The following is a 14,438-nucleotide window of genomic DNA, read 5'->3' as shown; positions in this document are numbered from 1 at the left end:
CCCAGTACAAATGCCTTCTCAAACCCCTCACCCACGATCACTACTGATCAGAATATAAACTTGCGTGTGTGCTAAGCCCCTTCAGGCCTGTCTGACTCTTTGCAGCCCTATGGACCATAGCCCACCAGGCTCCTCTATCCATGGGATTCTCTAGGCATGAACACTGGAGTGAGTAGCCATCCATCCTCCAGGGAATCTTCCCGATCCAGGGGTCGAACCGGCATCTCTTATGTCTCCTGCGTTGGCAGGTGGGTTCTTCACACTAGCGCCACCTGGGAAGCCCCCAGATAAACTTACCTTCTTATTCCTTCATCTTCAGTGCCCACCCCCCCCCCCCCCCCCGACCACGACCCCTACCGTGAAGAAAAGCACAAAGTCAGGGATTGATGCTGCATCATTTTTTTTTTTTTTACTTTTGCCTTCTTAAAGCATGTGCTGAGCTGATGGGTGAAGCAGTTTGGCAATTAAAAAGGCCCAGCGGCTTGGGCAGCGGCAGAGGGGGAGGCCAGGTTAGGGGTTGGGGCGGACCCTCTCTCCTGGGCCAGGGAGCAGCGAAGCCCGCACTAACTTCATAAAATACAAAACTAGGGAGGGTTGAAGGTAGGAGGGAGACTTGTAAAATACAATATCTTAGGGACTGGCAATAATAAAAAATAAGGCTCATTATTTACAAACAATTTCTGTTCTTGGTCTCTGTACAGTGAGGGGGGGCGGGGGGGGCTTAGTGGGTCGGTCTGTTTATGTGTCTGTGTGTGTATGTGGTCGGGGTGGGGCAGGGAGGCAGTGGTCCTCTTGGTCATTATGAGAAAGGAGGTGGGTAACCCAGTGAGTGGTTTATCTGAGAAGGACGGATGGTTGTGGGAGGGAGGGGGTGAGAACAGAGTGGTTGGCCCAAGGGAACAGTCCAAATGTGGGGGGAGGGGGGGCCCCAGTCAAGATCTGGGGCAAAGAGGGGCTGGTGGGGGATGGGGAGCAGAACCCTTTCTCCTGGGAGGGGACCCCAGGGGGCAGGGGTACGAGCCGGATCCGGGTTGGTGAGCAGGACGACCCCTCTTCTGAGTACCAGAGGGTACGCCCTGTGTCCTGGGTCTTGGCACGGCCTAGGAGAGCTTGACGGTGGTGTTGGGACCCAGATCCCTGGAGAGAGAAGAGAAGTTAGGGATGACTCTGTCCGGGAAGGACCCTCTCGCCCGTCTGCAAGCTGGGTTTGGACTTGGGAGGGATGGGGCCGTGGGAGGGTGTGGCTGACAACATGGGGACCAGGGCTGGGTGGAGCCTGGGGCCCCAGGAGGGGAAGGGGCCACCCACCCACCTCTCATGGAACCACTCCTTAGGGTGGGAGAAGTCAGGACCCGTGCTGTTCCCACCGACGTCCTTTGGCCAGGCCTCACTCAGGTACTTGCTGGTCTCGTGGGTGCTGTCCAGGTGGTCATGTTGCAGGTGGTCCTGGGGTCGCTGCTCCACCGGCCCCCCGGGCTTGATCTCCCAGCCATCGGGGGGCTCCACAGGCAGCAGGGCACTGCGGCCATCCTCCCACGAGCCTGCTCCCTCGTCGTAGAACAGGAGGCTCCGGGAGGGCACTGGAGAAGGAGCTCAGGGTGAGCCATGGTGCCAAGGCTCCCTCCCCATCTAGGCCGCATTCAGGGCCCAGTGGTCAAGGACCTGGGCCCTGGACTCTTTCAGGCCTGGATCTGAATCCAGCTCAAATGATGCCCAGCTGTGTGACTGCAGGCAAGCCATGCCTTTGCTTTCACCTTTCTGAGCTTGCTCATCTGTAAAACAGGATACTAGGGGCCAACCTCCTGTCGATGCGAGGTTTAAATGAGATAACAGAGTGACTGAAACAGCACTCAGAGCAATTTAGTGCTCCCTAAGCAGAGGGCACTGGGCTGGGGCATCTGAGAGCTGGGTTTTCATCCTACTGAACCACTCCCTTCCTGTGAGACCTTGAATAAACCTTTTCCCCATTTGAAGCCCCAGTTTACCCCTCAGGGAGATGAGGAAAAGAGAAAACACATTTGTTGGATATCTACTATGCCTATCAGACACTGTCGGCATCCTTTAACCTATATCAAATCATTAACAGAAACTCTTAGAATGAGATATTTTTAGGTCTATTTCACAAAACAGGCCATTGAGGCTCCAGGTTGTCAGGGACGTTGTCCCAGTCTAAGGACGATGCACTGTAGCTGAGCTGCAGACCCTGGCCCGCCTGACTCCAGGAGCCGCCGGCACCCTCCTCACTCTCAGGGCCCTGACCTCAGGGTCTGCCTGAGCAGGGCCCCTGCACCTCTGCGCTGCCCCAGGTCCATGGGCCAGCCTGCTCCAGGGGTCACTTCCTCCTCTTTGCCCTTCGCCCTGCGCCCTGCGGGGACCCTGAGCCTGAAACCCACTGCGTTCACTCCGAGGGGCTCACTCATTCCTGCACTCCCCTGGCTCCTCTGACTCTGCTTTTGTCCATCAACATGCCTCCCCCGCCCCCTAATCCCACTCCCCCAACTTCCATTCCTTCCTGTGCCTCCCATCACACAGACCCCTCTGGCCTTGAGACATGTGCTTCTCAGGATCTTACATCCCTGCCACCCACCTCCCTTAGCGACTGCCTCTTCTCTGCTTCTCTGGCTGCTCTGGTCCAGGGAGGGGTTTTCACTCCCCACCTCTGCTTCCTCTTCCCCTAACCCTCCCCACGGCCGCTCCCTCCCCTCAAGGGCCTGCAGGCCCAACTCATTTTCCCTGCAGCATCCCTCCTTCGTGAAACTCACTCCCCCCAGCTCCTCGCTCCCTCCGACCTCCCATCTGTTTCCTTTTCCTCCTCCTGCCCTGCTGGATGACACGCTCCAGGAGGCCATGAGGGACCATCTGGAAGTTCCTCTGGAGGTCTGTCTGAAGTATCCTCTGCCTCCGGAAATCCACCCTATTCTTCGCTGCCCCCGGGCCGGTTCTCCCCTTGCCACTTCGTGTTGTGTCTTTTCTCTCCTCTTGTGAGCGCATCAAAAAGGGAGCGACTGCTGCTCTCGTTTAGTAGAGCCTGCAATGTACTAGGAACTGTACCGAGAGCCTTCATGCACCATGTCGTTTCGTCTTCACAGCAAACATGCTCAATAAGCATGGAACTGGTAACTCCCATTTTCGAGATAAGAGATTAAAATTTAGCATGCTTCAGACGCATGCCCGAGGTCACACACTTAGCGAGTGGCAGATATGACTGACTGGGAAACTCCATGTTCCTAACAGTCCTCACAAGCCCCAGGGGGTGGTACCTAGCTGAGTCCACACCACCACTCCCACGCTTCTGCCCGGGACAGACATTACCGGTGGATCTTGCCACACCTTCCTGTTGATCCTGAATGGGGCCTCAGAGTCCTTCTTAGCAGTGCTTCATGCAGCCACTAACATCTTATGGAAAATGGCCCTGGAGCTGAAACTCACTCGCTATCCCGGTTGTAAAATATTGATGGTGGCTTAGCAGATGCGCCCTACCAACCGGCGCCATAATACATGGGGCTAGGGTGGGAACATTCCTGTTATTCCCTAAACCTCCTCCCCTGGCCAAGCCACTCCTGGGTGGGTTGGGAATCAGGGGCTCTGCCTTGTAGTTCTAATTCCAGAACTAACATCAAACAAATCATAGACCCTTGGGAGAGGCCTCAGTTTCCCCATCTGCAAAATGGGAAGGTAGAATGAGACGGTGTCAGCCCCAGACCTGGCTCCTCACTTGCGTCTGTCTTCTGCCCAGAAGTTGGGGCCGGTGTAGGGGGAGGTCAGCCCTGCTTGGGGCACTCACTCTGACTGGCGGCGTAGACGCTGTCAGTGGCCATCGGGTCTTCCTTCACAGTCTGGGAGCCAGAGGAGAACTCAGGGAGGCAGGGCACGAGGGAGCCCAGCACCAGGACAAAGCACAAGGCTGCCACCTGGCAGTGGAGAGAGTGTGGTGGGCAGAGCTGGGCCAGGGGATGGCGGCAGCCCTGGCCACCCCCAAGCCCCTCCCCTCTCCCCCCTCCATGAGCCACTGGGGGCCAAAGGCTCATCATTTTTTCAGGAAATCTGCTCCCAGAGCCATGTGCGGGAGGAGAAGGTGGAGGCTGTCAGGCCATCTCAGCCCATTGGAGAGGGGCCACCCCAGGCAGCACTAGAAAAGAGAGGGAGTTGGCCAGTGTGGCTATCACCTCTGGGGTGGAAAGGAATCAGGAAAGGAAGGAAGGGGTAGGTGCTGGAGGAGACTGAGGCTGGGGCAAGGGACGGGAACATATCTTCACACTAGATTCCCAGCAGGACTCCCAGGAAGACTGGCCAGCACCGGGAGCTAAGAGTCACAGAGCCCAAACTAACACCTGCCTCTACTCCGGCTTTGCCACCTGATCCTGACAGCTTGAGGATCTTAGAGGGCCCGGGGACAGTGATTAACCCAGAGGCCACAGGCTGTACAGCTACAGGGGACGTGGAAAAGGAGCAAGCAGAGGCTGTGGCCACAGCCTGGACATCCCACCAGGCATGTAGAGAGAGACAGGTCCATATTTCCCCGCATCGCCCCAGGCCCATCCCCTCACTGGATCCTCAGAGGCTGCCTCCTCACTGCGCTTGGCCTGTCATCCCCTAGCAGCGTTCGTGTGAGTCACTACCATCCACACCGTGTCAGAACTGGTCAGGGAAGGTCATGTTTTGGAAGGTTCCATGGGCTTTGGGGAGAGAGGCGGGGGGTCTGCTGGAGCCAGTGCACTGAATGCTCTGCACATCACCCCCCAGGCCCCGGAAAGCTGGCCTGGGGGCAGAGCGGGCCTCTTGCGGATCTGTGGGGAAGGAACAGTGACCTACCATGAGGCAGGTCCCGGTCTGGGTGGCTGCCATCTTGTAAGGTCTGGAGATCTTGCTGGTGACCAGAGTCTGGAGTTTCTGCAGCTGCTGGAGCAGAGTCCTGAGGGGGGCACAGCGGTCACCCAGTGGCTCTGACCCAGCAGGCAGGTATCTCTGCCTCCTGGAGCTCTCCCTGGGTGCGGGTGCGTGTGGGGGCACCTGGGCTGGCTCTAGACTTGGCTTCCACACCAGGTGCCCGCTTCACTCAAGGCAGAAAAGGTCACTTCCTGCTTGGCTCCTCTGTGGCGTGGCCGGGGCACCTGGCGCCCACTTCACGGTGAATAGCTGGGTCACCCTGTGGGAGCTCAGAGGAGCCCCGTGAAGCTTCTTCTGGCCAAAGCGGAGACTGGAGGCGGGCCTAGCCCACCTGGGCTGAGGTCACCTTCTTTTTCTTTAACCCCGCAGCAGCCGCAGCTAAACCGACCTTCCCTCCTTCTACCCTGAGCTGCTAAGAAGGACGTGTCTGGCAGCGGCCTGGTACATGGTGAGGAGTGAGCGTGCGGGCGGGGGTGGGGAGGAGGGGGGAAGCTACCATTTTTGTTAATTTTGTCACAGCACGTGTAACACTTCGTTCATTTACAAATTTGTATGTCATACCACGGGGTCGCAAAGAGTCAGACACGAATGAGCGACTGAACAACGACGTCAGTCTCTTTCGCTAACTGTGGGGGCTCCCTGAGGGCAGGGACTGGGTCCTCCCCAGCAAGGACTCCGCCCACCCTTGGTGAACAAATGTTGAACCATCTCTTCCCTCCCGCCCAGCTGGTCCATGGGGTTGCAGTTCCCAGAATGTACAGCAGGTGGCGAAATAGCTCCAAGGGCCTGGCCCTATTTGGGACCAGAGAGGAATCTGGGCCAGAGGAAGCGGGTGAGGGGCGAAGGCTCCCTCCCCTCTTTCCTGAGTCAGAGGGGCATTCTCCAGGTCAGTCAGGGGAGTGGCTGGATCCCGCTGGAGAAGCTGGGGGAGAAGGAAAGAAAGAAGGAAAGAGCCTTCTGTTGAGCACCTGCTCAACAGAACAGGGTGCTGTTTTAATTACTCCCAGCGAACAATTATTAAAGACCTACTGTGGGCTCATGACTGGTTACTAACAAGAATTCAGAATAAGAGCAAGAAAAAAGAGAAGGAAAGTTAACATGAAGGGAGCATTCTCAAACGCCAAGGAGAGTGCTAGCCCTTTTCTTGCTAGGTCTTATCACATCGTCATATGAATCCGGGGAGATACCACTTCCATAGTCTCCATGTCGAAAGAGCAACTGGGGCCCAGCGATGCATGACAGTTTTCCCAGGATCACAAAGACAGCACCCGGAGTTGTGACTTTCTGTGGCCACCGCATGCCAGGCCCTGTGTGGGCTCCAGACTGTTTCTCAAACTTAGTCGTGCACGTGAATGACTTAAGTGTGTTGCTGAAATGCAGATTCTGATTCAAGTTAAGTGTGGGGAGAGGCCCGAGATTCTGCACTTCTGCAAGCCCCTAGCTGATGTTGACGTGCTGGTCTGAGACACTCACTCTGAGTAGTAAGCATGCACACCATGTACACCGGTGGTCTGACTTCAGGGTGCCTCAGAATCACCTTAGCAGGGCTTGTTAACACATAGGTTGTGGAACCTTCCCCAGATTCAACAGGGCTGGCAGGAGGCCCGAGCACGAAGCATTTCTAACAAGTGCCCAGGGGCTGCTGCTGGTTTGTATTATCTCACTTAAGCATCTCGCCAGCCGTGTCCAGTATCTAGAGTTCTGAGTGGATAAAGGAGGAAGGGAAACTGAGGGTCCCAGGCTGCAGGGCCCCTGCTTCTGGGATTTGCATTACTCTGAGCTCAGTGGTCTCTCCTCCCTCCTGCTTCCCAGAGCTATGCCAGAGCCAGCCACTGGCTGCAGAAGGGCAGGGGCCAGGGGGCACGCAGGCGGCACCACCCACCTGTTGGCATTCTCCAGCGTTTCCACCTTCTTCCACAGTTCGTTGTTCTCAGATGTAAATGTCTCCACCCTGGGGGGGCCAAGCAGGCACAGGCTCAGCGCCAGCCCCCAGACCTGGCTTCCCCCCCACTTTGGGGTCACGTGGGGTGTGGCATGCTGAATCTTAGTCCCCTACCAGGATTTGAACCTGTGCCCCTTGCACTGGGAGCACAGAGTCGTAACCACTAGACCACCAAGGAAGTCTCTCTGCTGCCCGCTTTGCCCTGCCCACCAGCATCCTACTCCCCATGCCACTCCCCCACCGCCCCCGAGAGGGTGGGAGAGGAATCCAGGCTGGGGAGCGGAGCCCAGGCCACTTGGACTGTCCTCCCGCCCCAGGCCTCTTACTTCTTTTCTAGACACTCCACGTATTCCTTCTTCTTACGGCGGCTCTCCTGGGCCGAGATCTAGAGGGGAAAGCCCCCAAACGGGAGTTGTTATTGTTCAGTCACCATGCTGTGTCCGACTCTCCGTGACGCCGTGGACCGCAGTAGGCCAGGCTTCCCTGTCCCTCACGGAATTACCAAGCCACGTATCCAGTTCCTGGGCTCCCCAGTTTCAGGACTGGCATGGCCAGGGAAGCAGAGCCCCGCCCCCACCCCCCAGGAAGCCCCAGGGCAGGGCCAGGGTCTGCCTCGAGATTTACCTTGTTCTTGATCTTCCTCCGGACCCTCTTCAAGGCCTTCTCCTCGGCTTTGGTGAGGGGGAGTTTGGTGGGGATGGGATAGCCCTCAGCAACCAGGGTGCGCTTCTCCTCCTCCGTCAGGAGCAGCGGCCCCGACGTCCCCTGTAATTTCTGCGGCAAGGGGGACATACTAGTTAGGAACCAGACAGCCCTGCATTCAAATCTGAGCTCGGCCATTTACCCTCAGCACGACCTGGGCAAGGCAGCCAGCTCACTGAACCTCAGTTTCCTCATCTGAAAAAGGGGCGGATCTGAATTAAATCCAGTAACATGTCACAAGTGCTGAGGATGTTGTTGGCAGCCTGGCATGTTAGGCCCTCAATATAGTGTTGGGAAGGGCTGGTCCCTAGATCCCATTGTGGAATCCACAGCCTCAGAGCTTACTTGTCCAGGGCCCCCTGAACAGCACCCACCTCGGACACCTACCACCTCTAGACCTGAGGGGTCCCCCACCCATCCCAGGGCTTCTGGGCCTCCTGAACTTTGCTCTGCAAACAGTGCTCCCTGGAGGCAGCCTGAGCTATCCCCCTGGAGGTCAGGAATGTCAAGTTGTAGGCCCAGCTTGGCTGCCAGCGGGCTCAGCAGGCCTCTTGGACTCTTCCCGTTTCCTATTCATCCCCAAGCACAATTAAAAAATCTTCACTCCCATCTGCGGGGCAGGCGCCTCCTGTGTTCTGATGCGGGTGGGGATCAGGCTTAGGGCTCCCCCCAGACACTGGGTTCCTCTGGCCCCAGCTGCTTACGTGAGGGGCGGTGAGGAGCGGAGAGGTGGAGATGGCCGTGGAGGAGCGGGCCATGGGCCGGATTGGGCTGGAAGGGGGCAGAGAGCGGGGACTCTGGGAGCCGTCGCTGTCGCTGCCGTGGCTGCTGGGGGGCGTCGGAGGCATCTGCAGCAGGTCCTCTGTGGGGAGCAGGAGAAACCAGGTTAGCCGGGCGCCCCAGCTCTGGGCAGACAGAGTTCGGCACAGCGCGGGCCTAAGTCGGTCCGAAGGCATCTGGGCAGACTGCTCGGGCCTTGACCCCTATAACGTCAGGACCCCCCTCCCCCCGGACCCTAGTATGTCAGAAAGTAGAGTTGACATCCCAGAAGACAGTATCTGAGGGCCATGCCCTCTCTGACTCCACCAAGCCCAGCTCCTTTAAACCCGATTCTTGGTGGGAATTCCCTGGTGGCTCAGACGATAACGAATCCCCCTACAATGCAGGAGACCTGGGTTCCATCCTTGGGTTGGGAAGATCCCTTGGAGAAGGGAATGGCTACCCACTCTAATGTTCTTTTCTGGAGAATTCCACGGACAGAGGAGCCTGGTATAGTCCATGGATGGGGTCGCAGAGTTGGAAATGACTGAGCGACTAACACTAACACTTGGCAGGGATAACACAGAGGCTGGATTCTCGGGGCTCCTCTCCCTGGTGGCTCAGACAGTAAAGAATCCACCTGCAATGCAGGAGACTGCCAGCGATGAAGGAGATCCAGGTTTGATCCCTGGGTCGGGAAGATCCCCTGGAAAAGGAAATGGCAACCCACTCCACTATTCTTGCCTGGGAAATCCCACGGACAGAGGAGCCTAGCGGGCTACAGTCCCTGGGGTTGCAAGAGTCGGACACAGCTTAGTGACTAAACCCTGACTTCATAGGGCTCAGGGTCTGTGAGCCTCCAACTTGGCAACCCCAGGAGATGTCTGGAGTCTGCCCACAGCGATACCCATGGGGATCAGACAGGGCAAACGACAGCCTCTGTCCCTTTCTTTCCATTTAACACCAGGGTGTCCATTTCCCACCTCAGGGTAACAGGGCAGCAGGCACTGAGCTTTCAGCAGAGGCGCCAAGAGCACTGCTCTCCCCAGCACGCCCTCCCTGCTGCCTCTCTTGGCCACAGCATCGGGAAGAAGCCTGCGCTGAGCCCAGAGGACCAAGAGCCTGGAAGGCTGCAGTCCCTGGGGTTGCACAGAGTCAGACACAGCTGAGCACACGCGCATGCACATGCGGGAATCTGGAGCTCACTGCACCGCAGAGCTGGGCTGAGATTGGGAGGAGGAACCACTGCGTGCTTCTGGGCTCTGCCCCCCACTGCCTCCTACAGGAGTCCCCTCTGTCTTCTTTGGCTCTCATCTGCCTCTCGTGGATGCTGTACTGTAAAGACCACTGAACTTGGAGTCAGACCCGAGTTCAAGTCCTGACTGTTGTACCCCACAACAGTGTGACCTATATTCATGTTTACTTAACGTCTCCCAGCCTCACTTCCCTGTTGAACTGGGGGTGAAATGACTCCCTGTATGGAGCTGGGAGGATGCAATGGGCTAATGGATGCGACCATGCTTTATGATGTAAGGTGTTTTCACACTGGTCCCTTTCTGCTGCTGCTGCTGCTGCTGCTAAGTCGCTTCAGTCGTGTCCAACTCTGTGCGACCCCATAGACGGCAGCCCACCAGGTTCCCCCGTCCCTGGGATTCTCCAGGCAAGAACACTGGAGTGGCTTGCCATTTCCTTCTCCAATGCATGAAAGTGAAAAGTGAAATTGAAGTCGCTCAGTCATGTCCAACTCCTAGTGACCCCATGGACTGCAGCCCACCAGGGTCCTCCATCCATGGGATGGTCCCTTCTCCAGTTAATTCTGTCTTCTCTCAGAGGCTGTTGTGAGTAACTTGAGGGTGAAACTTGGGCCTTATTCATCTTCCTAAACCTTGTGGTGGTTCGTCCAGGGCCTGATACACAGTTGATGCTTAGTCAGTGTTGGATGAATGAATGCGGTGGGACTGGAAAGATTAAGTTAGTCCTCTCTCCTGCTCAACCCAAGAAGCTTCCTCTGTCCTCTCCTGTCAGGTCTGGGGAGGTGTTTCCTGGGATCTGTCATCTTTAACCCACAACACAACCGTATAATTAGTGGTTTGTCTGTGACCCTCACTACTGTGTGAGCTCTTTGGGTACAATGACTGTTTTCTCTCTGTGCATCCCCAGTTCCTGGAACTAGGAGAGGCCCAATGTACTCTTGTTGGATGGGTGGATGAATGGATAGCTGGAAGAATGGACAGATGGACAGATAAATGAGTAAATGGATGAATGGATGGATGAGCTGATGGCTATGGAGAGGACCTCAGTTAGTGAATGATGGGAGGGGAAACTGGAAAACAGGATGAGAAGCTGGTGATAACAGTGACAACAGCTGTAGAATGAGCAGGAAGGGCCTGGAGAGGCAGGGAACGGGCACAAAAGGGAGGAGAGGCTGTTATGGGGAGAAAAGGGACGTGTCGAGGGAGATAGGGGCTGAACCGAGGGGTAAGGAATGTGGTCTGTCCAAGACTGGAGACGAAGAGCCCCTCTCCAGACACACCCACCTGGTGTCACTTTGAGGAACTGGTGCACCTCCTGGGGCTCGGCTTTGATCACTGGCAGCTGAGTCATCTCTCCTGGGGCCTGAGGAAGAGGCAGGGCTCCGTCAGCTGCTCCGGGGGCCTGTCCCCACCAACTTCCCGCCCTCCCTGAGCCTGGGGGCGTCTGCCCTACAGCATTAAGAAAGTAGCTGGGCTCAGGGTTCCAGGCATATCCCAGAGGGAGCAGAGGCAGGTTCTTATGCCTCAAGCAGAAGGCAAGTCAGGCCTCAGGGAAGAGAGTGGTGGCCAAGGAACATCGTTTAGCTCCCGAGTTCAGGGAAGAAGGGCTTCCTGTGGCCTCTGAGGCCAGGACTGTCTTTTTCGGAGGGGGTGACCCTACACCGACTGTGAACACCATGCAGGCCTGGGTATGTGGGTTGCCATGAGACCCACATAATGTAATGTCTGGCAGATTACACTGCCAGATACACTGCCAGATTCCCTGAACGGTAATCACAACGCCGACGAAGGAGGCATTATAGAAAGGTCCCCGAGCGTCCCTGAGCAGCTGAAATCTGAGTCCTGAAGTAGAAACAGCAGTATTCCAGATACAGGGTTGGGCAGGATGTGGGTGAGGGGAAAGGCACTCCACGTCGAGGAAAAAGCATCTGCGAAAGCACAGCGCCCAGACAGAGCCTGGCTAGATCTGGAAACGGTGCGCACAGAGGGCGTCCAGAGTGTAGCCTGTGTCAGAGGTGCGGTGGCGAGACACAGACCAGAAGACCTGGGGAGAGGACGTGGCTCCCCTGAGCCCAGCGCCTAACTTCCATGACCTTGGCTCCACGGCCATCCTGTCTTCCCTTCCTGCTCTGCGGAGGCCTCAGGAGTCACAGAGCCAGCCCTGAAGATGGTCCCCAAAGATCCTCTCCGTCTGCAGCCAGCCCTGAACCCTCCAGTCCCTGGTGGAGGAGGAAGGATTGCCCTTTCTTGCCTCGGTGTGCAGGCTAAGTCGCTTCAGTCATGTCTGACTCTTTGCGACCCCAGGCTCTCTCGCGTCCATGGGATTCTCCAGGCAAGAATGCTGAAGTGGAGTGGGTTGCCATTTCCTCCTCCGGTGGATCTTCCCGACTCAGGGATCAAACCCGTGTCTCTTACATCTCTGGCACTGTCAGGCAGGCTCTACCGCTGCTGCCACCTGGGAAACCCTTGGGTCACGTGTGTTTTGAGCGGGTGAGCCATGTGGCCAGCAGGGGGCAGTGCCAGCCAAGCCCCGACTCAAGGGATTCCAAGAGCTTCCCGGTGACTCAGTGGTAAAGGATGCTCCTGCCAATGCAGGAGATGCGGGTTCGCATCCCTGGGTGGGGAAGATCCCCTGGAGAAAGAAATGACAACCCACTCCGGTATTCTTGCCTGGGAAATCCCATGGACAGAGGAGCCTGGTGGGCTAGTCACAAAGAGTCGGACACAACGTAGCAACTAAACAACAACTCGTGTTTTAGACGCAAGAGTAGGAGCCCGTTAGCCATAGTTCAAGCTCCCATTTTACAGAGAAGGAAGCTGAGGAATGAAGAAGGAAGGCACCGTGCCCACAGCACAAGTGGGAGCAGAGCCGGGACCAGGCAGGGCCTCTCCCAGGCGCTGGGAGTCTGGGCCTCACGGCCCCAGAAGGGTCTTCAGAGGTCCGCTTTGGTTCTATAGCTGAGCGACGGTATCTAGACATTCATGGAGGGAGGGCCGGCCTGCGCGTGTAGGTTAAACATATTCATCTCATGAATATAAACAATGGAAATAGGGTATAATTTTTATATTTCCATTTAGGTGTTTCTTCGTTTTTAAAAATCCGGACACTGAGAAAATTATGTGGCCTGGGCTGTCTCCTACCCTGAGACCCTGGGTGGGGTCCCCAATGCCCAGCCCTGCCTGGGTCCCTTCATCTTCTTCCGCACACAGTGAGGGCCCCCGTGGTCTGAGTCTGTTCTAGGTTGGTGAAAGGGTGGCCCAAGGTGGGGGCAGAGACAGGGCCACACTGCTCCCTGCTCAGAGCCCCGGGGTGCCCAGGGTTTCAGATGGCCCTTCCTGCAGAGATCCAGCCCCCCTCCTCCCGCCCTCAGCCCCTGTAAACAGACCCCAGGCTCACCTGGTGGGGGACGGGCAGCCTGGTCAGGGGGCTGAGGCCCAGCAGCGGGGTGGTGGCCATGGCAGCGGCGGCGGCCATGGCCGAGGAGGCGGCCAGAGGGTCCACGGGCAGCTCCGGGCTCTGTTCCTGCTTCACCATGACTGAGCACAGTTTGTGCCCCAGCACCCACGCTCCATGTTCCACATCTAGGGAAGGGGGCAGGACCCAGGCTCAGGTGACTCCCAGAGCAGAGGGCTCGGCCCCCCTCCTGGCCCCTTGCTGGACGGGGCCGTGGAGGGATGTTAGGGTACACGAGGAAGCAGGAAGGGAAGGGCATGGGGGGCGGCGCTGCTGAGGTGGAAGGGCAGAGTGGGCTGGCCCAGAACAGATAGAGGCCTCTTCTTCACTCAGCAGTTTACAGAGTGGGCTTGGACAACAGACCCCTCCCGCCTGGCTGTGTGACCTTAGGCAAGGTGCTTAACCTCTCTGAGCCTTAGCTTCCTCACCTGTAAAAGTACTGGTCAAGAAGTAAATGTTCAACAAACGGCAGCTACTGTGAATATGATTACATTTATTCAGCAAACATCTAATGAGTGCCATGCTAGGTGCTGGGGGTCTGGAGAGAGTCACGAGCAGTTTAGCGCGGTTAGAACACAAAGACGGAGTCAGAGAGGCCAGCAGGGATGGGTTGGCCTTGGAGGCTGGACTCAGAGCTGTGACTTTGTTCTAAAGGTAACGAGGAGACACTGAAGGATTTTAAGCACACTCGGGGTTGTGAGGTTAAAAAAGATCACTCTGCCTCAGTGTGCAGACTGGACTGACCGCAGGCAAGATAGAGGCGGTGAGACCCTCAGGAGGCTGTTTCCGGAGAGAGGAAACGAGGCATGTGCTTAGGCAGTGGCAGCAGGGGTGGAGAAGAATATACTGGAGGCAAGATAAGAAGGAAGACTCCACGGCCGTCTGGTGCCTGGATGGGACAGTGGTTGCTCAGGCTTCCCAGGGCAGCGACCACCTCCTGCCCACCTCGTGGGCCTCCTGGCCTCACATGGACCACAGGGCTGCAGGGCGTCACCCCCTTTCCTGAGGGGTGCCTACAGTCCTCCTCTCAAGTCAGCTCTGCTGCTGGTGGCCCAGCACCTGGCTCGGGTGAGGCTGAGGTCTGAGGAGCCAGCACGGAGGGGCTAGAGGGACCAGAGGCTCTGAGGCCTGTTATGGGTGGGGAGAAGGGTCAGCAGCCGCCTGATCCCACCTCTGAGGCCAGGCCCCACCCTGCAGGGAGCCTGAGGGCCCCCGCCCCTGGGCTCCAGGAACACCCACAATCTTCCCAAATTACAGGGCCAGCCTGCCGGCCTCCGGGAAGCTGCCCCCTGCAAAGGACCCACAGACAAATTGCTCTAAAAATAGGCTTGGGGTGGCGAGGAGTTGCCCGGCTGGGAAGCGGTGCACCCCACATGCTGCCCTTCCCCAGGCTGGGGTCCGCCGCCCCATTGAGGTGACCTCCAGACGGCAGGGCTGAGGT

General features: G+C 57.3%; 1 protein-coding gene across 1 annotated transcript in view; it reads right to left on the bottom strand.

The window, feature by feature from the left end:
* Positions 1-383: 383 nt before the first annotated feature.
* The window catches only part of CREB3L1 (cAMP responsive element binding protein 3 like 1), a 37,035-nt gene continuing 22,980 nt past the window's right edge, over positions 384-14,438 (bottom strand). The window contains exons 3-12 of the mRNA XM_061381303.1: positions 12,941-13,125; positions 10,828-10,906; positions 8,236-8,393; positions 7,454-7,603; positions 7,156-7,214; positions 6,770-6,838; positions 4,813-4,912; positions 3,785-3,911; positions 1,313-1,580; positions 384-1,137 (exon numbers count right to left, since the gene is read on the bottom strand). Coding sequence (XP_061237287.1) covers positions 1,101-1,137; positions 1,313-1,580; positions 3,785-3,911; positions 4,813-4,912; positions 6,770-6,838; positions 7,156-7,214; positions 7,454-7,603; positions 8,236-8,393; positions 10,828-10,906; positions 12,941-13,125 — 1,232 coding nt within the window. The 3' untranslated portion in view covers positions 384-1,100. The remainder of the gene's footprint in view (positions 1,138-1,312; positions 1,581-3,784; positions 3,912-4,812; positions 4,913-6,769; positions 6,839-7,155; positions 7,215-7,453; positions 7,604-8,235; positions 8,394-10,827; positions 10,907-12,940; positions 13,126-14,438) is intronic.

Source organism: Bos javanicus, chromosome 15 (genome assembly GCF_032452875.1).
Source record: "Bos javanicus breed banteng chromosome 15, ARS-OSU_banteng_1.0, whole genome shotgun sequence".
In the NCBI taxonomy this organism is placed as follows: Eukaryota; Metazoa; Chordata; class Mammalia; order Artiodactyla; family Bovidae; genus Bos; species Bos javanicus.
Note: the sequence above shows the minus strand (reverse complement) of the source record. Positions and strands in the feature narration are given on the sequence as shown.